The sequence below is a fragment of the Sciurus carolinensis genome, chromosome 6 (genome assembly GCF_902686445.1).
Source record: "Sciurus carolinensis chromosome 6, mSciCar1.2, whole genome shotgun sequence".
NCBI classification, from domain to species: Eukaryota; Metazoa; Chordata; class Mammalia; order Rodentia; family Sciuridae; genus Sciurus; species Sciurus carolinensis.
In genome coordinates this window covers 115,891,256-115,915,753 of record NC_062218.1, presented here as the reverse complement: position 1 = coordinate 115,915,753, position 24,498 = coordinate 115,891,256, and the positions used below count along the sequence as shown (strand labels likewise).

Here is a 24,498-nt window from a genome sequence, read left to right as displayed (position 1 = left end):
TTTTGTTTGCCTTAGCCAACTTTTAATCTAAACTATTGGGGAAAAGTCAGCACTCATCCAATATGTCTGCAAGCTTTTGACTAGTTAACATGTTAAGAAAGGGCTGTGTTGTCCAACTATTAGATAAGCTTTTTGGCAAAGAAAAAATATTTGTCTATGAATCTGTGGGTGAAATGTTTCCAAAAAGAAATTATAAATGGCTCCTATTTTAGGTCTCTTCTATTATGAATGACAGGTTTAACATTCTTAGAACCTTAAGAATATAATCTTAAAAGTCTTTAAAATCTTTAAAAGCCTCTAGGGATTACTGTACATTAATGAATCAGAGTCAGTAAATTATCTATAAATTAATCTTCCTAAACAGATTTGCACCCTTTTCAATTTGAAAGCTAAACTTCTGAGTCTCCACTTCAGCAACTTCATATCTGAAGGGCCTACATCTGTAAAAACATTTCTAATGAAAACACTAAGACAACCCCCAGAGAAGCAAATAAAATGAGATTTAAGTATATAGCAGTCCTTCCACAGTTACATTCCTAACAATAGTAGATTCTAATTTGATGCCAAACAGAGGTTATATAACAAAATCAGTGAGCATAAGCAATCTATGTTGGTCTTGTGGCTCTATTCTTTAATTCAACATCTGAAAAGAATATAAATTAAAAAATACGTAAAAGTTATATAAAATGTTATATAGTATAGAAATTAATAATAGAAAAATTATACTTTTATAATGTTTTCAATTTTAAATATAAGATTTTGGATTCCTTTCATATGAAATATCTAGAATAGGCAAATTCATAGAGACAGAAAGTAGCTTAGTGGTTACTAGGGCTGGAGTAGGGAAAGATGGGGAGTGACTGCTAATGAATACAGATTCATTTGGGGGTGATGGAAATGTTTCAGTGGCAATAGTGGTGATGATGAACAACCTTGTGAACATACAAAAAAATGTAAACATACAAAAAATACTTAAAATGGTGATTTTTTAACTTGTATATAAATTATAACAATTTTTTAAAAATCATATTAGGAGGCTGGGGTGGTAGTTCTGTGGCAGCATACTTGCCTAGCACACATGAGGCCCTAGGTTCAATCCTCAGAACCACATAAAAATAAAATAAAGGTATTATGCCCACCTACAACTAAAAAAAATTATATATATATATATATATATATAGTTTAAATATATATATATAATTTTTAAAAAACCATATTCGGTAGTCAGTCAACTAGACACAATGCCAGTGAAACCATGTTTTTAAAGTCCATATATAGCTACCAGATGGCCCTTCCTATAGACTGTAAGAACCAGATGAGTCCATTCTGAATTGGTTGTAGACAACTAGTATGTACTAGAACAGTCTGTGAATTCAGATTCAGGCTGGGAAGTATTGTATGGGGCAGTATGAAGGGCAGAAAACTTGTCTCATCAGTCTAGATTGCCTCCTCAGTTTATGCAGAGCCCCTATATATCCTTAAATCATACACAAACACCCACATCTGCTTACAGCAACAGGAACTCGGATCCAGACAGAAATTATGGATATCTGTAAAGGAACTCTTAGTTTAATGTGGACATAGTATTATTTACACTTTACAGGCATGATACATGATACACCCCCTCCCGTGCAGTACATGCCAGTCTTAGATGTGGTAACTTACAGATTTTCTCCACGAAAAATAATCATAAAAATTTTAAAGGTGAATTTTATTCACCTCAAAATAAATGAGGAAAAGTCTCCTGTTATATGTAACAATTAGGAAATTCGTTTACCCACTCAGTATTCATCATACTTGTTAACTCAGGCACCAACAACAATTCGGTGTAAATATATAAAATGTCATTTACAAATGGGATGACCATCACTGGAAAAGTACAAAAGGTTTTTAAAATTTCAGACTGTCCTAAGTATCTGTAATGTAATTACTTGAGAAGAAACAAAAATATAGTGACTTGAAACAGGAAAAGTCAAGCACTTTCCCCAGTGTGTTTAGAAACAAAAATAAGAGACTACTCAAGACCTCAAAAGATGCATACAATTATGATTTTATTTGTTAAATTACAATAGCCAAAAGATGGCTTTACAGAAGGCAAAATAAACCACACTTACACTTTAGAAAAGTCCTTTTTGTTTCTTTAAATCTAAGGCCCCCTCTAGTGTTTGAAAAGTTACAAGCATCACACGATATAAGTGAAGGGTAAATAGTCAACAGGATTTTACTGAGACCTTTCAAAACAAAAAATATTTTTTTGTTCCATTCATGTGGCCCAAAAATCAATGAGAGAAAATATCTAACCATAATTAAATTTCAAATTCCTGCTATGATTAATTGATTCATTCTCCTCTCATTCAGTAACTTTTTTCTGTTATTTATTGCTGGGTTGTTTTTAGAATATTGATACACTGCTTATAAAGGGAAAAAAAATCTAATATGCACAGGGACTCTAGTTTCCCAAACAAGAAATGTACTTTGTTGAAAACAACAGAAAATTAGTTTAATGGTATCAAATTGCTGATTCTGCTTCTATTGAATATTGGTAAATGTCATGTACTTCCTAAAGTATGTATTTATTATTTGGTAATTAGAATATTTAAACTACTTATTGTAAGACCCAACCTAATCTGTGAATTTGCTAGCAAATTTTCTTCAGTACTGTGTAAAAAGAAGTGGACAGTGTTCCTTTGAGAATAAATGTTGGCTCTGAAGAATATGATGCAAAGGAACTCTTAAAAATTTATACAGACATGACACTACATAAATCCAATGACCTAATTTCATGTGCTTTTGAAAAACTGATTAAAATTAGAGGGAGTAAAAAATAGTTTAGTTTCACGGTTTTAAAGCTAAATTCTTTTGTGTCTGTTTCCATATTCTACTACAGAAGGTTTAAAAGCTCATATTTCTATCACTGGAAAATAAAAAGAAATCTCTAACAAAAGAAAATAGTGCATTCTTGAGTAGGAGACTGACAGAGAAGATCATTTTAAGCTATTCATGTTCTTAAATGTTGAATACACTGAAAGTTGAAAATTCTATAGTTCATCAAGCAAGTTTAATCTGTATTAACTGTATTTAAACAAATGAATAAGGTCACCCAGTAAGATACATGGCTTCTCTGCATTGATACTGCTTGTTTTCAAATTTGTCATCTGCAAATATTACAAGTTAAGAGAAAATGGTCATCTAAAATGAGTTAAATAAACCCAGCTACATTTACAATTGCCTCAACTTTTAAGATATCTACATTGAAATGGAACAGGACACAGCATTTTTAAAGTGCAATGTATACTCTTTTGGCGCATCATGAAAAATTATATAACTGGAAATTACTGCAGTCATTTCTCCAAGAACAAACTTAGTGAAAAGCTGTTTTGAAAGTTAGTCATCAGATTATAAACTGAGAAACACTGAAAAGTCATTTAAAATGACTATATAAAATGCAATTATAAATAAAACTGGTATGGGAGAGGTAGCATAAAGTAAGTTCAACCAAATAAATACTATACAGTAACATACAAAATTATGCTTATAAAAATTGAAAATAGCATTTTAAAATACCCATTTTCCCCACTTTTGAGGGCTTTACAATGAAATTAAAATTTAGACCCAGAGTCTCTATAAAGATTTTCCAAATGTTATTAATTACTGCCATTGTTTTTAGCCAGAACCTCTCTGATCTGTCGGTCGAGTTCACTGATTATTCGATCTTCATGATTATACACACCCGTTCTCATCAAAGTATCCCTTTCTTCTATTAGTCGAGTCAAATAATCATCCAAACCTTCTTCCAGCACAGGACCATGTGAACCATCCATTTTTCCACTTGCAATCTCTCTGGAATCCTGCTGTTTTTGTTCTTGTTGCCTTAACCTGAGAAGTCAAGAACAAATGCCACTCTAGAAGGCAAAAAATACTGTTTCGATTTTCTTAACAGCATATTTAAAAACAAAATGATTCAGTGATAAAGTAAGTTTTGGTAATACTTTCAGGAAGAAAACAAAAACCAATGTATCATTTGGCTAGTTGGAGTCAAAAGGCAGTTTAAAAAAACAACAGTTTTTTGAATTATAAAATGCATGAAAACTCTAGAAATTTTAGAGCTATATAAAAAAAAATCTGCAACAATCTTAATCCAGAGATCATAAAAATGAGTAACATTTTTCTGTATTTTCACTTTTAAAAATGTACATATGTACTTTTAAAATTTTTCTAAAAATGTTAATGAAATATATGCAATGCCTTCTACTATTTTCTCCTTATTTTTTAGAGTGAATGTTTTCCTACATCATTAAGTTTTCTTTGAAATGGCTTGAAAATGTTCCATGATCTATATGAACCTTTAATCATCCTTTATTATCTTTAGATTTGTAATTAAAGTGTTGTTTGAACATTAAATTTTTCTCTAAATTCAATCAACAAAGTTATTTATGCCAAAAACTTTTAGTGGATACTGCCCTGAATCAAGAAGAAAAGTCCATACTATCATTGAGCTTATTTTTAATTACTCAGAAAGTAAAATTCCATAAATGGTTCAAAGGGCATATACACGTGAAGGTTCTATATGGATGTCTTCTAGTTATGTTTTTAATGACTTCATTTGGAGATGAAGACAGGAAGCAGGTTCTAGAATTTGGGTATTTTCAATAAAATACTGTTGAAAATGGGGAGGGAATAATATACCAATTTTGGATATGGAATATATTTTAATTTAGAATGTGTAATTAGGATTCACTTTATAGTCCTTGAAACATGTTTTAATTGCAACTATTCCTAAATTCTGTCTTGCTAAGGTAGAGCAGTTGAGTCTAAGTCCCCGCTTTGACATGGTCTTCAGAATAAATAAGCATTTAAGAAGCAAACCCCCTTCTGAAGTTGCAAAGGGGTGGGAGGGAGGGAGGAAGAATCAGTGAGGAATGAATCCTGCTCTGAAAGAGCAGGAGGACTGGACCCCAGAGAGTACATGACAATGGGCAACAACTTTGAAACATGCAAATGCTACAGTTCCTCAGAAAAGGAAAGGAAAGGAAACTGAAGTATACAGTCCAAGGACACCAATATCTTCATCTGTTCTTACAGAAAAAGTCTAAAAATGGAGGGGCACTATCTGAGACTCAGGTGGGAAATAAGTGGCTAATGAGGTACTGGTACTAATTTTTTCCACCGATTTTGAGCAATGCACGTGGACAGGTAAGGGTAGAAATCTGAATAGTTGTTTCCTCTATCTGAATTCCTATAGCCACCTTGGAGGAAGGAGTCCTTTAGGCAAATTAATGACACACAATGTTGCACTATGTACCACAAAGTTTAACCACTTCCCACTTCTGTTTTTGCATAAAGGATAGATGCAAATTTTACAAAACTGATAAGATTATCCCTATCAAATATTTACTAAAATGAAAAAAGCACAAATCATCAGTCATGATTACAACAGAATTTTACAACCACATAACTGAAGAAACAATGAAAATTATCAAAGGAAACTTGGATGACGATTTTGACAAACGTGCTATGTCTGGATTCCACTCACATACTTCCTGCCACTAGGAACCTTCTGCTTTGTAGAACTGCTGTGTTAAGAAAAGTTCCTTCTTGTATTGAACTCAGCATTCTTCTTTATACTTTTTTTCTGTCCAAGAGGAAAATCCTACTTACTTCTTTTTAATACTGTAGCCTTCCAGATATTTGCCCAAGAGTTCTCTTCTCCACATTCAGTACCCCCCACTCTCCTAACCAACTGAATGACATTACATAAAGTTGCATGCTACCCTGACCACATCCACTGTAAGATTTCTAGGTAGCTGATTTCCCTTAGAGTGCATGTTACATTGGAAAGAACACCTTAGAGAGGATTTTTGCAGCGCTGAATACTGAACATTATTTCTGTTACTGTCCATAACTACACCGACCTTTGGCAGCTAAGCCACACTGTTAGTAACGGCCACTTAAATCCCCCTGGGCTTCCTCATATGAACTGCTTTACTGTCTTGCCTATCATGTAAGTGATTTTTCTTTTCATGTGTACAAAGACTTGAGTCTCTAATATATTAAATTTTGTTAATTTCCCTGAATCCTAATATATGAAGACATTAGTTATGATTTTTCAAACTTGACAGGCAAAAATGCTATCTTCACTTAAGTCACTAAAACAGTGCTTAGCACACAGCAGTTTTTTTGGTTTCCATATTATCTCTATGACAGCAAAACTTTGGAACGCAAGAATTATGTTATAATTCATTAATGTACAGCATCTTCCAAGTCTACAATACTAAATAAATATTTGTTGGCAAATCTATGCCAAAGACCATTACACTATTTTCCCCATGAACATAGCTATAACAAGTCTATTTAGCTCTTGTATTGCCATTCATAGCACTAACACTTCAAAATTATTTTGGGGTAACTATTTCAAGATTATTCCTAATATTGACTAAGAGGAGTTCTAAAGTATAAGAAATTTCAAATTTAATTATGAACAGCGGTGATATAATGACTTATTTAATGAGCACTTACTGTTTGTCAGGAGCTGTTTTAAATGCCTTATGTATGCCTTTCCCACTTTTTATATCTTTAAGACAATACTTTGAAGAAATTTTAATCCCCATTAAAGATGAAAAAATAAACAGAAAGACAAATAACCTTTTCAAGGTCATGCAGCTAGTAAATCTTAGAGCCAGAGTTCAAATCTTATTCCAGAGACAGTATTTTTAACTACTGTGCTATACTGTGATTCTCTGTAGTATCATTTTCATCTTAATCACAACTTTAACAGTGTTTCATGTTTAAAAAAAGTAACTAGGCAATAGTACAAAAATAAATTACAGTAGCTACCTCTTATCCATAGTTTCAGCTACCCATGGTCAACAATGGTCCAAAAATAAGAGCCTAGAAATAAGTAATTCATAAGTTTTAAACTGCATACTATTCTAAATAGCATGAAATCTCAGGCTGTCCAGTTCAACTTGTCCAGGACATGACAAGTAAATTTTATTTATTACCTGCCTGATTCTATCCTTCCCAGCACGTCAACTGTCATGGTATCCCAGTGTCTGTGTTCAGTAACTCTTTCACGTAAGCCTAGCCCTACCACAGTTCTCATGCCATCTCCCTCACTTCATCTTATCATGTAGGCATTGTGTCACCTCACATCATCACAGGAAGGATGAGTATAGTACAATAAGATTCTTTGAGAGTGAGACCACAATCACATAATTTTTATTATAGTATACTGTTATAATTGTTTTATTAGTTATTAATTTCTTTACTATTCCTAATTTATAAGCCTTATTATAAATATGTATAGGAAAAAACAGTATACGTAGGGTTTGGTACTATCTTCTCTTTTGGGCATCTCTTGGGTGTCCTGGAATGTACACCACTTGGATAAGGGTGCACTACTACATAGCTTTCTTTCCCCCTGTATAGCTGTATAGTATTTTTGGAGGGTAATTTGGAGGGGAGGGTGCTTTTTGGCTTAATCTATCTAGTGCATTTATGTTACAGCATAGCACACCTTGTTGGCTTGGACTGCCAAAGCAAAATACCATAGACTGAGTAGCTGAAAAAACAAATTTATTTTCTCATACTTCTAGAGTTTAGAAGTCCAAGATCAAGGTATCAACATGGTTAGTTTGGTATCAACATGGTTAGTTTCTAGGAGACCACTTTCTTGCTTTGTCCTCCCATAGTAGCAGGGAAGGAGGGAAGAGATCAAGCAAGCCCTCTGGTGTCTCTTCTTATCAAAGCATTAATCCCATTATGAGAGCCCCATCTCCAAATTACATAACATAGGAGGTTAGGGCTTCAACATATGAATTTTGGGGGACACGATTATACACACATATATTCAACAAAAGTATTCCATAATATCTTTATGTATAAAAAAATGCAATTACCATATAAGTGGGTTCAGGGCTTTATTCAGAAAATAAATGAATAAACATCAGTTTCAAAGGGTAAACTCTAAGTGCCAAGCTTATTGGGCTCAATTTGAACTACTGTTCTCTTTTATTCAACAAATATTTATTTGATGTCTATAATGCTACAGACTTAGAAGATGTTAAACATTGGTGAATTTTAACACGATCTTGCCTTCTAAAATTTTGCTGTCATATACAGCATTGAAACCAAAGAAATACTACATGCTACACACTGTTTTGGTGGCTTAAATATACCATTTTTGCCTATCAGATTTGAAGAGCATACAAAATTTTATCTTAATCAATGTCTTATTACACTTTATATAGGATCTGCTTTATTCTTGAGGAATCTAAAGTTATTCCCTCCCTGGATCAAATAACCCAATTAAAAGGTTATTCTATTAGAACTTTTGTATTTGGAAGAGGAAAAGAATCTTTTAATTATACCTGTTCAATTCATTTCTTATATCCAACAATTCTTGTCGTTCAGTTTTTACTGTATCTTTTTCCTCAGCAGCCAGGTACCGCAGTCTCATCTGTTCCAATTCCTCTTGCTGTTTTTTAAGACGAGCCATTTGACTTTCTTGTTCTCTCTTGAAACAAATAAAGAAAGAAGCCAGATACCTAATATCAGGAATATATATATTTCATGTGACTCTGACTTTGTGATTATAAACCAATTTGAGAATAACCATGAAGCAGTCATGCACTGCCAACTCTGGTCATATACAATCTAGAAATGCTCAAGTTTTCTCTAAATACTCTACTATTTCTTTTTGCTATCATAATCATTCCATGGCCCAACTGGTGAATGAGGTTAACTGAATATCATAGGATAAACAGAAGGTGAAAGCAAGAAAGTGGCTGATATCAGCACAATGAATTGCCACAGGGACCAGTGGTAAGATCAGTATCTAAGAAGTGGTTATACGAGGATGTACCTACAAAAATTTAATAACTGTCCCTGATCATTAATTCCAATCCCATCTCAGTTAATATGACTTTCTACCCTTTTCTCCAGGCTCACACAGAAATCTATACACATATACTTTTTTTTTTTTTTAAACAAAAATGGAATGAAACAATATCCTCATCTTATATATTTAAAAAATGAACAATTCCTCCAGATGAATAGATAAAATCTTTTAAAAATAAATATGTAACATTCCACAGAATGGATATTCTATGACTTATTCCACCAGTCTCTCAATAACAGAAACTTTCAGTACTACAAATAATGATACACTAAAATACTCTATCATTTAATACAGTTAGTTCATGAATCTTTCTACATATTTCTTTAGAGACAAGTGCTTTTCCCTCTTTAGAACCTCAGGGAGGAGGGTGAGTCAATAGATATGGGTCATATATTTTTTAAAATAATTTATTTACTGAATTATAACAAAGAATACCAGAACATAGTGTATGTTTTGCTGATTTTTCGCAAAATGAGTCACTCACAAAATCATCATCCAAATGAAAAGAACTTCAGAAGTCCCTCTGTGTTTCCTCCCTGTCGCTAATATTACTCTCACCTTCCCAAAGATAATTGTTACCCTCATGCTAACATCACAAGTTTAAGTTTTGACTGCTTTGAGTTTTGTATTAAATTATGCAAGATATATTACTTTGTGTTGAGCTTCTTTCACTTAACATTGTTTTTAAGATTCATTTCTACTGTTCTGTGTAGTATAATCATTCACAGTATTATGTAGCATTCCACTGACTAAATATACAATTTGTTCACTGCACTGCTGAAGGATATTTGGGAAGTTTCCAGTTTTGAATTATAAATAATACTGATGTGAAGATTACACATGTCCTTTGGTACACATTTTGTATGCACTTCAGATTGGGTACATACCTAGGATTCAAACTTCTGAGACAGAAGGTTTGAAAATTTCAGCATTAGTATATATTGCCAAATTGTCTCCAAAGTAGTCATGCTAATTAATATTCTCTGAGTGTTCCAGTGCTCCCTACTTTTGCCAACACTTGGTAATGTCAATTTTTCTTTTCATTTTAACCATTGACAGGTTATGTTGTGGTAGCTGAGATTTTATTTTACATTTTTTCAAAGACCAATGAGATTGAACACATTTTAGTAATTTTAATGGCATTTGGATTTCTTTGTTTATAAAGTTTTTATTCAAATGTTTGGCACTCCTCCCTATTTTGGCTATTTTGTTTTTTCTTTCCTTTTCTGAGGTACTAGGGCCTGAACTGAGAGACTTGTATATTCCAGTTGTTCCTTCCCTGAGCTGAGAGCCTTGTACATTCTAGGCAAGTGCTTTTACCACTAAGAATATACACTACTTTTGGAAATTGTTTTCCAAAGTGGTTGAGCCAATTTCCAATCAGCCAATATTAAGTGAAATTTTAAAAATGAACATATGCTATTTCTAGCAATTCTTTTAAATATAAATACTTTAACTCTTACTTATACAAGAAACATTCAGTGTTGTCTTAATATAAGAAAGCCTAGAAAAAAGCATGTGCACTAAAAGAAGACTGTATGAAACATGTAATTAAACAGAATGATTCCACATACAAAGATTGAAAACATGCAAAATAAAGAGGCAGTTACAGATATCTATCTATCTATCTATCTATCTATCTATCTATCTATCTATCTATCTATTTATATCAGGGATTGAACCCAGGGGCACCCAACCACTGAGCTACATCCCCAAAATTTTTGTATTTTGAGACAGGTTCTCACTGGGGTTACAGGTGTGTGCCACCACATCCAGCTTCAGGTATATTTTTAATATACCTTGTGTTACAAAATTAAAGGCAGATTAATAGTACAGTGGTCACTTCTACAAAGAAAGAAGATACAGATGAGAAAAGCAACAGAGAGGGCTTCCAAAGCATTCATAATGCTCTCTTGCTTTAACTAGAAGGCTGGTGGGGGAGGGCATAAGAATCCTGTCTTTGGAATGTATTTCACTTAAGAAGTTAACTATTTAAAAAGAAAGGAAAAATATCTGGACAATATACAAGAAATTATTATTTCTGGTTGAAGAGGAGAAAGAGTATTGGTGACTTTTATTGATGTGCTGCAAAATTTGTACTTTTAAAAATGAGCAAAAAGAATGACTACAGGCAGCAGAAGGAATAAAAGTCAATTATTTAATTTAGTTCATTTATTTATTTTGACAAAACCTGAAACATTTTTATTCTAAAAAAACATTTAAAAAATCTTTAAAATGTCCCGATTTTTAATCGGGTATACAGTACTAATAATCATACACATGTGAAAATTAGAGGTTAGTGAAAGAAACCCTTTCCAGGTGCTCTGGGTTAAAGTCTCCTCAATCAAGTGAGTATAATCTTTATTTTGCCTTGGCTGCCTATAAATCCAGAGAGGAGATGTAAACATACATACACTAGACTAAACAGCGGCTAAAAAGTGGTCACTACTTGCTCTCCCACTCACACATACCATGTAAGTCTGTGGGAAAAAACTTACAACTAAACTAAGGAACTCAAGTAAAGTTTTCTGAAAATAACCCAGAGCTGACAAGTCAGTAGGAGGGCCTGGATGGTTTCAAGACACAGTTTTTAACCAAGACTTGGACCTCCAACTGTTTTCTTAAACAAAGATTTACATCCTATCCTTGGCTAAATTACTTATAAATTAATCAAATTAATTACTCTGAGTGGATAAGCAGGAGGCTGGACAAGATAGTGCTGATGTCAGTCGATGAAGTCTGTGTTGTTTTAACTAAATATAATCAGCTTAGTTTTAAACAGATCTACTGTGCACAAATATGGTAAGAGACCCACATCCTACCCAAAATCTGAGTTCTGTTTCCTGTCCTAGAAACAAACATACCTAGTTTTAATATATCTGACATAATAAAAATATTAAATTTTCTGCAACAACAAATTCATATTTTATAACAATGATTCATTTATCTAAAAAAGCAGTGGTTTTTATTCTGCTTACAAAACTATATACTAATGTATTCAGAAATGTTTTTAGGTTAATATATAATTATTTAGAACATATGGACTAAAGCAATCAACTTAGGGATCTGTAGATCAATTTAAACATTTGTTTGATTTTAAAATATTTCTAAGTCCATTTTTACAAAGAAAGAAAACTAAATTGCCCTCTAAATGTCTAACAAGTAGAACTTTTAATTTTGTCCCAAGATACCACACCCAGAATGTAAGGATATCATTTCCTTATTTTATGTTATATTTATTTATATTTTACAGCTGCTGCTGTACCAGTTACAAAAGAAAAGCTTTGCAAAGCTTACAACTTGGAAACAGACTTTTATGGTTATGTATCAAAAGAAAAGTTTTTTCTAAATAATTAGAAGGTTATGATTTTTTAATTCACAAATTGACTATACTAGGTCACCTTTGAGTAATGGAAATCTCTGTTTAAACATTCTTTTGGCAATGGGCACCAAGAATTAGATCTTATTTCCAAGCTTCACCAGCTGGGTTTTGTCATTAACATTTATTAACAATCTAAGATATGGCTTTCACCATTTAATCTGTACTACACAAATGTTTTGTATGGTCCTCCAGAGGGTTTTGATGTGACAAATTACTGGCAGAGATTATAGCCCCGTGGCTGTTCACCAGAGGTAATGTAGAATTAATATGGGACTAATCCAATTTAAACAAAAAGTTGCACAAACAATTCTATGAACAAAAGCAAATAGATAATTCCAATTTTATATTCAAACACAATAAATGTGTTTTTAATAAAAAATGGGGAAAATTTTTGAAGTAATTTTCACACATATGAAATGTGCCAATTTGATGAAGTTGTTAATTTTAATTTTCCAAAAACAGAGGCAGTACACAATTCACTATGGAGGTCCCAACATATATTACTTTTCTTCTTAAATTAATGATTACTAGTGACCTAAAAATTTGTTTACAATGTTGTTTCTAAAGCAGAAATTCTGTGGGATAAGGAATAAAATCTCACTGATCTACAGTGAGAAAATAATTAGAAAACATTTATGAACATTGCACTCAAAGATTGAAACTGTTACTTTTATTTTCTTCCATGGAATACGGGTATAAGTTTTGGAGAACCACTAATTTAACACAGTTTTCTTAATATATTTATAGTAACTGAAGAGAAAGAGGACATCTGAATTTTTGTGACACCATCTCTTATTAGTAAAATATAGCTAAAATTACTTTACCAAAGATTTTTGAGCTACAGGGTAGAAAATAAATAGGAAGAATAAATAAAAATTGAACCAAAGGGAAATATCCAGAAGATAACAAAATGTATGAGGATGCATACATCAGAAAGGAGTTCCTGACTGGGAGCCTTTCATACTAAATTTCCTTTTAAGAAAGATTTTCTCAGTATCTCAGTGTTAAGTAAACAAAGAGGCATGATTTTCAGTGATTCTACTCAAACATTAGTTACTTAAATTTTCAAAACTACCTTAGTGGTGAAAAACAGTGTAATCTCTAATATGCACATGTGAACAAGACTTAAAAATCAATTAAAGTAAAAAAATTCTTGCAAGGATATTTCTTAATAAGAAATGTTCAATTATAAGTGAAATTGTTTCAGTACTTATTAATGGTTAGTCATTTCTCCAAAGGAAATACCTTAACAGTTAATGCTGTTCAACTATTTTAGTAATGCCTTATAATTAGTTACCACTGTATTAGTCCCTTATTCACTACTCAACTTCTTCAATGGCAGACACTATCTTCTGCATCTTCCCTATTCACTCTATTTTAAAACTTGAAATTATTTCCTATGTTGTGTTATTTCAAACATCTTTCTTCTTAAGATGCTTCTCCTTTAGGTTTGAGGGGCAAATGCAGGGGTAATTCACTTGTTCCATTGTTTTTAATCACACATGCTAACATCATTTGCATTTTCCATCATCCTGTTGTATTCTTGTTAAATATCAATCCTTCCAGAAGAGCTTTAAGTTCCACATGAGAAACAACAGCTATATCCACAGCATCAAGCACTGTGCAAGGTTCATATAAGGCCCTCAATAAGCACACGCTGAATAAATGAAGGAAGAAAAGGAAAGAAGGAAGGAAATGAACAAAGGAATTACCTCTATACGTTCTTCAGACTCAAATGTAGTCTCATTCCTCTATATCCAAACATCAGGAAGTTCACCTAATGACATTATTTAGACCCTAACATGGTTTTGCGCTCATAAGCTTTCTATAGAATGTCTATCAAAACTACCGTTCAAACTACTGTTATTACTTGAACTCTATCCTACCCCACTTTCTTACCACACTGTAAGGCAACACTCCCTGTTCTCCATATATAAAAATTTTAAAGTATTGTTAATGCTACTATTTCTTTGAACTCAGTGACAAAGTCCTCTAATATTTGTTCTGTTTATCAATATCCAAAAGTTACCTTCACTTAGGTCCATGGACAAAACCAAAACCACTACATAACAGCTTTATGACTCCTCTTTAACAACAGTTACCATTTATTTATTGAACACATACTGTTATCAAACACTTGTATTTACTGTTTTATAGATGCTAATTTAATTCTGTGAGCAACCTGTGAGAAAAATTTTCTCATTGTATAAATGAGGAGACTAATCAGATACATTAAATAACCAAAGTCACAAAGGTAGTAAGAGATAAAGACAACATTCACCCTAGCTCTCGACTCTAGGGCAATGTTTTTAAACTACTACAAATGCTGCTTCTGACAGATTTTGTATCCTATTACTTTCAAAGCTATTCTCATCATACATTTCCTTGTTCCTAATTCCAAAAGGACTCCTCCTAATTGTACTAGACGTAACCTAAATATCTTGGCATCAGGACATTGTACCAGCTTCTCCCTTAAAATCACTTCAGTTCTCACTATTGGAGCTAACAGCCATTTTCCTTGATAGGACATGCCAACTCATGACTACATCTGCTTCAATATTCTTTTCAGAAATCTGTCTTCCATGGCTCCTATGGACCACAATCATGATATTATGAAAGAGAAAGGGCCTGGATTCTAGTCAGTGACTTCAATCCTAGCTCTATCACTTAGTACTTGTGAATACAAAAGATCCTCTGAACTATACATATAATGCAATTTCAGGCCTCAGTTTCTTCATCTATAAAATCAAATAATATTACCTGCTATATAGAAGGTAACTTTGTTATGATTAAGTTTAGCACAGGGCATACTAAATGCTCTATCAGCATCATTATAATTGTCTTTACTGTCTCTAGTTGCTATATTCTTCATTAGTTTTCCATCTTTCTCCTTAAACATAAGAATTCTAGGGTCTATCAGCACAGCTTCAAATATCACCTCTGCAAAGAATTCCATCTCTTAAGTCCAATCATACTCCTAACAACTTATGCATATTTCTTACTGCTTACAGAATTTTTCTGTAAAAATTAAAATGTCCACATTTGCAAATCTTATCTCCTTCCCACACTTCAAGTAGCATCTTAACAATTTTTCCAAAACTGGAAACTCTTTCCAGACACTACAGCTTGCACCCTTGGCATAGTCTTTGGCAAGAATCTTCTTAAAGTTGCATTCCTATTGCTATCACTTAAGTTCAAAGCCTTATTACCTGAAATAATTTCTAAAATGGGCCCTCCTGTTTTGTAAGAACAGGCTTTGCTTCCCCCTTCAGGCTTCTTTGCTAAAATCATTCTATTCATTGTATTTATATTTCCCCTGTTACTTTCCTAAGTCACACCCAATTTCTCTATTTAAATCCCATCTACTCATCTCTACAGGTCCATCTTAAATATCTCCTTATCTACAAAACCTTTCCTAAGTACTATTAAATAAACATACTTTCTCTTCCTGAGTACTCTAAGGTTTTTCTCCCGCATCTTACTATTGGGCAGTAAGGTTACATTTATAATTATTTCTTCCTTAATATTAAATTCTAAGCTCCCTGAGGGAATGGCCTATGTCTTACTTATATCTTTATACCTAGGATAGTACCTTGAATACAAGAGATCCTCTGTACTATACATATAATGCCCATTTTTAGTCTTGTCAGCATTAAAATAATACATGTTAAGCACTCCTAAATCTGAAAAAACAAACTTCAGAATGTTCCAAACTGAAATTTTTTCAGAACTGAGATAAGGCAGCCTGACAGTAATCTGTGAAGCTGGCAAACATTAGCATAATACCACAAGAATATTTAATAGTATTTGATGGCTACAGAGCCATATTAAGAAAAATACCAACCTGAAAAACATTATATACCAAATTTCATTCAGAATAAAACTGACATATTAAAGAAGAGCAAATTTAGAGTAAATTAATCATTACTGATCCTTAAAAGTTTTAGATTAAGTAAACTTCTTCAAAATAAAAATATTACCCATATTTTCTCTCATCTTACTCATTTGAAGAAACTATGTCCCAAAATAAGATTACTTTCTCATGAAGCTCACAGTATTTGTTGTCTAGTAGCAGGAATAAAAAGTAAGTAAGAATAATTCAGGAAACTATCAAGGTTTTAAACCCCTAAAATTAGCAAAATTTTCCTATGATCCTGGTTCTTAACCAAAATACCGTATCTTCCTAGGAATGATATTTTAAATATTTTGTAAGATTTGTGAAAATATTAAATGTAAGTTATCCTTAAGTTATCCCCTTCCCAAGAGTATTTCCAGGGAAAAGATTAGTACTAAGGAGAAACAAGTCAAACTAAAAGAAATTATTTCCAATTTCTTCTTGAGAAAAGGATAGTTGGCAATTAAAAATAAATAGATTTAGGGCTGGGGAGATAGCTCAGCTGGTAGAGTGCTTGCCTCGCAAGCACAAGGCCCTGAGGTCGATCCCCAGTACCACAAAAAATAAATATAATAAATAAATAGATTTAAAAGTTTCAGTTTATAGGCCTTTTCTTCCTCTGGAGATAACCCACATTCTCCCTTGAATGTGTATTTCTTGCTTTACCCTAAAAGCTTCTCCCTCTTCAAAGAGCCCACATTCTCCCTTGAAAAGTGCCTCTGCTTCCCTAAATAAATCTCTATGTCTACTGAGGAGAGAGGGAAGTTTCAGTTTTTAATTTATTGAATACTTTAAATAAAAAGTTCCTAATCTCAAACTATAGTACTGAATATTTAAATGCAGACACCCGAACATAAAAGATGTTGCCAAACATGCAAACTTATAAAGAAACAAGAAGGAAAAAGACATAAAAAGAGTAAGCTATGAACTACATACCTGTTTAAGTCTGGCAAGTTCTTTCAAAGCTCGTCCCCACTGCTGCTTGTAATGCAGTTTAGACTTGGTTGCAGATTCCAACTTTCTTTCAAGTTCAACCTAACAGTGATTAAAATCGTATCAAGTGAAACACTATACCACTGTGTACAATCACTGAAAGATAATATATACAAAGGGTCTGGCTTAAGAAAAGAGTTTATATAGTGTAACATACGACATCATCTAAAACTGTTACATAATTTACTATAAATATTATGGCACATGAACATTTTCTTGTTTAAAATATAGTCTTACTTTTATTGCCTTACAGCCTATACTAAAAAGAACTGAATTAGTCTTAACCTCCAGTTACTATAAATGTATTTAAACATGTATATTACATTGAGTAAAACTTAGATTTTTTTTTTTTTTAATAAAAAGCAGTTCTAACTGTTGACATTCCAATTTAGATAGCATTCTAAATCTTAAAAACCAAATATTCCTTTTGGAGGCCTATCATTATGTGGAATTTGGTCTTATACTTAAGAGAGCTAGTAGAGATACTTTTATATTTTGGCAAAACTGTGAACACTGGAAACAGTGAAATATTTTATTACAAAGCAATTTACTGAGAATACAAAGTAAAAAATATTTTAAGAATGTTAAACTCAAGAGTAAGAAAAATGTTCCTTAGTAACACACATATAACTTTTATTTTCTATTTTTCCTCAAATGTATAAAGAAAAACACGACAGTGATTCAATTTAAAAATATGGTTATTTATACTTGCAGCAGGCAATCTGTTGTGCATGAACTGAAGCCAACTTGGCTATGTTTTGGAATGTACTCACTTAGTGTTTCAGACCAAGTACCAAACAAATTCATGTAGCCAACAGACAGTTTTACTATTAAGTGATAATGTAATAATCTGCTTGAATTACAGTAAAACACTGTTAATCTGAACTGGTCAAATTTTTTTATATCAAGTCTAGTTTTTCCCATACATACAACTCCTAATGTTTCACAAGGAAACAAAAACAGAGATACTATAAAAATTCCAACTTCAGAAAACTCATATGAAAATAAAATGAAAGAAAAAGCAGACTGCCAAATTTCCTTCACAAAAAGACCAGAACATTCTCTGCAGTAATATATGACTACATGAAGTCAAGGTCTTTTCTGCTTTACAAATCCCTAGTGCTTGGATTTAGATGTGTTGACATTTCACAACTAGACTCAAGCATCTTAAGTTGAATAATATTGCTGAGATTATTGTAGATAATCTCTTCCACTTATGCCCCAAAGATTTATATATATTACTTGGTAATTTAACAACAGGCTATATCTCAGAATAGAAAAAAATCTTTTTATAACTATGGGATAAGAGTAGTATTCAATAATAAAAGATCAGGTCCATAAGTATTGGATGGGCCCAAGGATGAAGTTCAATGGACCAGTTCAATCAGAAAAATATGTCTGAGTAGGTTCTACAAGTTTTACCATAAATACTTAACAAATTCACAGTTGCATAGTTATTTATACTAACTTAAAACACATGTATAGTTGTATGTATAACTTTTTTTTCTTGAATAAAAAACCTGTAGCTAGCAAATCTGAAGTACAAATCTAATTAATTTCACCGAATCAGTGATCCCTAACTTTTGCTTTTCTTTAAAGATATAGATGCCTCCATGAGTCTAAATATATGGTCCCAATTCCAGAAAAATGCCCATAAGCAAAATTTTGATATAATTACAAAGCATTCAAAGATCTTGAATAAGAATCCTTATTATAAGCAGATTTGAGACTTCCAGAAGGCTTTGCTTTTATATTTTTATTTAAGGTTTCCTTGGTTCATAGCTGAAGTAATGTTCTCCTAAAAGGAAAATCTGGCTCAGCAACTAGAGTCAATTCAGAAACTACTGAAAACCAGACGCACAGAGCAGTATTCATTGGTTCCAACTTCCCTGTTTCCACCCTTGGTATTTCCACAATTCCAGCTTTCTATTAGAGGTATGGCACTGTCTTTGTCTCTAATCTCCTATTCCCAGGTCTAATCTGTCACAAGGAACTACAGATTTCTTCCTTGAAATATTTTAATTTTTATTCCTAGATATTCCTACTGCCACTTCCTTAGCCTACACTTGTCTCAACTCATCTTGACTAAATGAGAAAAGTGTTCTTATTTCCCAGGTTCAAATCTATCTACAAGTACTGAAAGTCACTATAAGACCAATTCACTATTTAAAAAATCTACTATAGTCACTATTTGTCTATGGTATTAAACATACTTTTCTGCCTAGGATTCAAGGTATATCAAAATATAATTTCTATACTAACTGCTCAACCTTCTTTCTTAGTATTCCTTCAAACCCTCTACTCCAACCAGGTTTATGTCCCTTAAGTCCTGTACTCTCTTCATCCTAGTTTCTTCCTGAGCCTAACAATTTCCTTTCCTTCTCTTCTTGCCTAATTTTTCCCCCCTCAGTCCCTTTTCTTTATTTTATTTAAGAAAAGATCTAAAACATTATAAAACTATTAAGAGAGATCATGCTTTTGTTCACTGAAACCTACATACATATCACAAACATCCCTGTTTTTGATAGGTGCCAGAATTTTCTCTCAGCATTCAGATGGCAAGACATTTAAATGTCATCAACAGTGCTCAAACAATGAGATGTATTCTCACTTATCATCCCTTTAAATAATTTTTTTATTGAACAAATTCAACGTTTTAATCTTTGCAATGAGTAATAATGATTTTGTACAATATTACTCAATTAAATATGTAACCAATATGGTTACCCTAATGTTTTTTTAATTATTTTTTTTTTTTACTTTTACAGACTGCATTTTGATTCACTGTAGGTTCAGCGCAAATTTCTACCTCTACATGAGGTTGTTGTAAAACTACTAGATACAGAACATCAAATAGTTCATTGTCTGAATTGCAGAGTTTCTATCACATTCCTTTGTAATCTGATCATTCATGGTCATTTACTGCCCTTAGTTATCTCTCTAATATTTAAAAGTGAAGTTCCAAAAGGATAATACACTTTCACTCTCTTTTATCTTTCCTGTTTGCCTGAAGAGTGGGCATACAGTAGATACCAAATATTCTTGAATAACTACATAAATTTTAACCTTTAAACATCCTTTCAGTATGTTTTCTCTTTTCAACCTCAGAATGCCCTATTAAGTTATATGCTTTCCATATTTTTTTAAAGTCCCATTATTTTCAAATTACGTAAAGTAATTTCCTAGGTAAAAGAAAAATCAAACTTACTAATTCACTTCTTATATCATCAAAGAAATCAAGAATTACACTTAGGGGCTGGGGTAATAGCTCAGTGGTATAGTGCTTGCCTAGCATGTATGAGGCACAGGGTTCAATACTCAGCACCACATGAAAATAAAATAAAGGTATTATATCATCTACAACTAAAATATTTTTAAAAAATAACTTTATTTAGTAAAATTATATATTAATATTAATTTATTTTAGGCCTTTTCACTGAAAATGTGATTATTTGTATTATATTAAAAAGAAGAGGCAATCAGAAAAAGAAAAAAAGCTCTCAATCAGACATAACTAGAAGTACAGAATAACTCAGATACTTTTTCACTTAGGTCTTCCTTTTTGTGCTTTCATCTCTTTGTTACTACTTAAGAAATAAGATTCTGCCCTCTTCTGGCTCCAAAAAGATTTACAAAAAAATTTCAGAAGAGTGGAAAAGTCTTGTTTTATAGGCATTATTAAACATACTTGATGAATTAATTCATGGGGTCTAATGCAGAAGTAGTTCAATTATGCATCTCTCTCAACAAGTTCATGGTACTGGTAATATTTTTAATATGTTTAATTTATTTTAATCCTGTTAGTAAAATAGTGTAGTTAGAAAAAAAAATTTAAGAATTCTTTAAAATTTATTTCTATCGTGGATATTACCTAGTCACACAATTCATGTTCAGAGATGACCATCTGTTCTCTGAACTTCCTCAAGATAAAGTAGGTACCAAAAAATGTTTCCATTTTCACATCTTGTGAAAACTGATGAGATAGAATCCAATGATTACTTCGAATATTTCTGATGGATACTACAGAAAAAACACCTTCATAAGGAAATACTTTAATACTTGATTTTATCAAAAGAGGAGTGGGAAATGTTAAGTTAGACTCAAGTTCACTGGTAGAGAAACAGAGAAGGTGAAAAATAAATGAAGTGATTGTCCAAAATATGTAAGAAATAGACTCTAACAGCTTTGCAATTAAATGAATGTGGAAATAAAAAGACTTAAAGATAGCCTGGCAGTTGACAGGCTGCAGAAACTTTAAGTTCAGAAACATTAGTGGAAAACAGCAGGGGAGCTGACCAACTTTAGTTTTGGACATTCTGGGTTATCTTACAGAGTTTTGACCTCAAAGAATTCAGTAGGTCAAAACTATTTTCATAACACTGCTAGGACATTAGCTGTATTTTCCACTTACATTCTTTTTATGAGTATACAGTGGAGTTTTCCAGAGGCTATATATTGTATGATATAACAATAGATTGAATACAAGAGCAGATATAAGAATTCAGCTTTCTTCTATTATCCAGACACTAAAGAGATTAGCAAAAAGGTAAAACAATGTCACTCATAACAGTTTTAGAAAATAATTATCTTAAATGAAAATGATCTATGCTACCATAAACTGGGTGGTTTTAGACGAATAAATATTTCAAAACTATTCTAAATTTTAATTTTTAACATAGTAGTTACCAACAGATACAAATTTGCCTTGGAATCCTCAATATTTTTAAATTATAAGTTATTCATTGGTAGATACATTTTTTTTTAAAGATGTATAAAGGGTTCTAAGTGCAAAAAGTTTGATTACTACTGTCCTAAGGCATTCATGAAAAGATTCTGAGTAGGCAATTTAGAGACTGGTCTTTTCTTCGTATACATATTTTCTACATACTAGTTGAATTTTCTTTTTAAATGTAAAGATCAAGTTCCTCTCCTACTTAAAACTCTTCAATCATATCTCATTATTTAAATTTTATGTTTGTAAGTAAAAGATGAATGTTAAGTAAACAATGTTCTAGGTTCTGTACTATTTTGCAACTCTTACCTCATTTAATTCTTTTATCAACCTTATAAGCACCATTTTAAAAACATGGAAATAAGTACAGAGAAATAAAAGAACTTGCCCAAGGTGACAAAGTTACCAAGGTGGCAGAACTAGAATGATGCACATCTCTACTGAATTAAGAATGAAACTTAAACTTGGCATGCCTTTACAATGTGTATTTTAAATCTCACCTTGTACTCTGTCCCCACCATTCTCATACTTTAGGCTGGACTTTTTCCTCATTCAATCCAGGCTAAGTCTCACCTCAGCATCTTTGAAGGTGTTCACTGGACACGCTTTCCTTACCTCTTTACATCACTGACTTCTCTTCTCACAGATCAAAATAAATACCCTGTAAAAACTTAGGTTGTCTGTTGAACATTACACATTATGCCTAGCCCCTGTATACCCCATTTGTGGGGAAATCCAATACAAATTAGAGGTAGAGTCTGGCTTCTAACCACAGAAAACAACATAGGATCCTCTCAATCAAACAGAGCTAGAGTGCAGGTGTGTGATTTAAATGAATACTCCAGTCTAGGACACAGAATCTAGAGAGTAGTGATATACTCACAATGGCAACCACAAAACAGTTTTCAGCAGTATGAACTTATAATAGCGATCCACTTTTGCTCTGAATATAGTCCTTGCTGCTCTATCACTAAGACTTATTTTTAAAACTTATTTTCTCTTCTTCTATCCCTGCTCCTCCCTAATCTCTTGGGAAAGAGGATTACCCTTCTTCCCCATCCTAGGCAGAGTTATATGTCCTTAAGCACACACCCACGACAGGAATGAAATAATTCAGACTTGGGGGATGGCATCAGAAGATCTCAGAAATGACTATCTCCCAAATTAACAAGTTAATTAAAATTCTCAACCGAGAACATGTGGAATGTAGACTTTGAATCATCTCTCTAAAAGCCCCCTGTTCCCCTAAATGGGAGATCACAGTCTCTGGGATAGGAGTCCCCTGTGCTTCTCTTTTGTGAGCAAAGCATAAAACTTATTTTTCCTTTTTCTCAAAACCATGTCCTCATTATTGAACTGGCATTAGGGACAAGTACTGAGATTTGGTAACAACATTAGAATGAGAAGATTCAGGATTCTGTGACAAGGCAGTGATAGCACTCATTAACAGGGCCATCCTAAGCAGACCATTTGAGGCAGGATACTGTTTATGACTTGGCTTCTCTTAATTCTTGCCCATATTTTGAAACTTCTTCATTCACTTGACAGTTTGTGAATTTCTTTATTCCTAAAGTTAGTTCTGTTTGCAACTAAATATTCTAATTAACATAAGCTATAACTGATATAAACCAAAAAATTCAATTATTAACAATGTCATATGCCTCAAATTCACTGATGTGTTATTTCATATTAGAACAATACAGTGGAACACTACATTGCATACACACTTATTACTCATCAATTTTATAAACTGATTACTTGGATTAGTTAAGCTGTCAAACATTGACATGGGTACCTTTTCCAAGGTAAGAAGGTTTATTTCAGACTGTAGATGGATTTCTGGTTTGTTGCTTTGCTGATCTTTGAACTGTTGAAACTCTTTCTCCAAAACCTTATACTTATTTTCAGCATCATTAAGCTGTATTTAAAAAAAAAAAAGATATTTGTAGCCACTTAAAGACAATCATAAGCAAAGTTTAATATTATAGAATCCAATTCAATAGTGTCTTTTTCTTCTTATTCTCAAGCATATCCATAAGTAGAAAATACATAAAGCATAAGAAGGGCAATGAACATCTTCAGTAATTAAAAATACAGTATATCAACTGATCAAAAACTTTTTATAGGTAAAAAAATTGAGAATCAGAGCTAAATAACTAAAACAATGCCAAAGAGCTAGTGAACTAATCGGTAGTGGAGGCAAAAGTAGAATTCAGATCTTTTCATTCCCTAGAATAAGTTTCTAAAAAAAGCTATTAATACTTTTAAATTAATAGAGAGGTGGGGGTTGCCTTATCACTATAATTTCCCTTTGAACAGTTTCAAAATATTTTTTAAAAACTGAGGGTATAGGGCTGGGGCTGTGGTTCAGTGGCAGAGTGCTTGCCTAGCATGTGAGGCACTGGGTTCAATCCTTAGCACTGCTTACAAAAATAAGCAAATAAAATAAAGGTATGCTATCCATCTACAACTACAAAAAAAGATTGAGCATATACAGATGTTCTTTTAAAATCTAAGGTTTTTAAATTAAATGTAAATAAGGATCATTGAAGACATCTTCCTTAACAAACTAAAATGACTCCATCATTGGACATGAC

At 32.5% G+C, this 24,498-nt stretch overlaps 1 protein-coding gene across 2 annotated transcripts in view; it reads right to left on the bottom strand.

Annotated features, from left to right (window-relative positions):
- Nucleotides 1-2,034: 2,034 nt before the first annotated feature.
- The window catches only part of Cep120 (centrosomal protein 120), a 70,765-nt gene continuing 48,301 nt past the window's right edge, over nt 2,035-24,498 (bottom strand). For both annotated transcript variants that reach the window (XM_047555631.1, XM_047555632.1), the window contains 4 exons: nt 23,697-23,819; nt 17,113-17,211; nt 8,370-8,515; nt 2,035-3,876 (listed from right to left, as the gene is read on the bottom strand). In XM_047555631.1, coding sequence (XP_047411587.1) covers nt 3,645-3,876; nt 8,370-8,515; nt 17,113-17,211; nt 23,697-23,819 — 600 coding nt within the window. In that variant the 3' untranslated portion in view covers nt 2,035-3,644. The remainder of the gene's footprint in view (nt 3,877-8,369; nt 8,516-17,112; nt 17,212-23,696; nt 23,820-24,498) is intronic.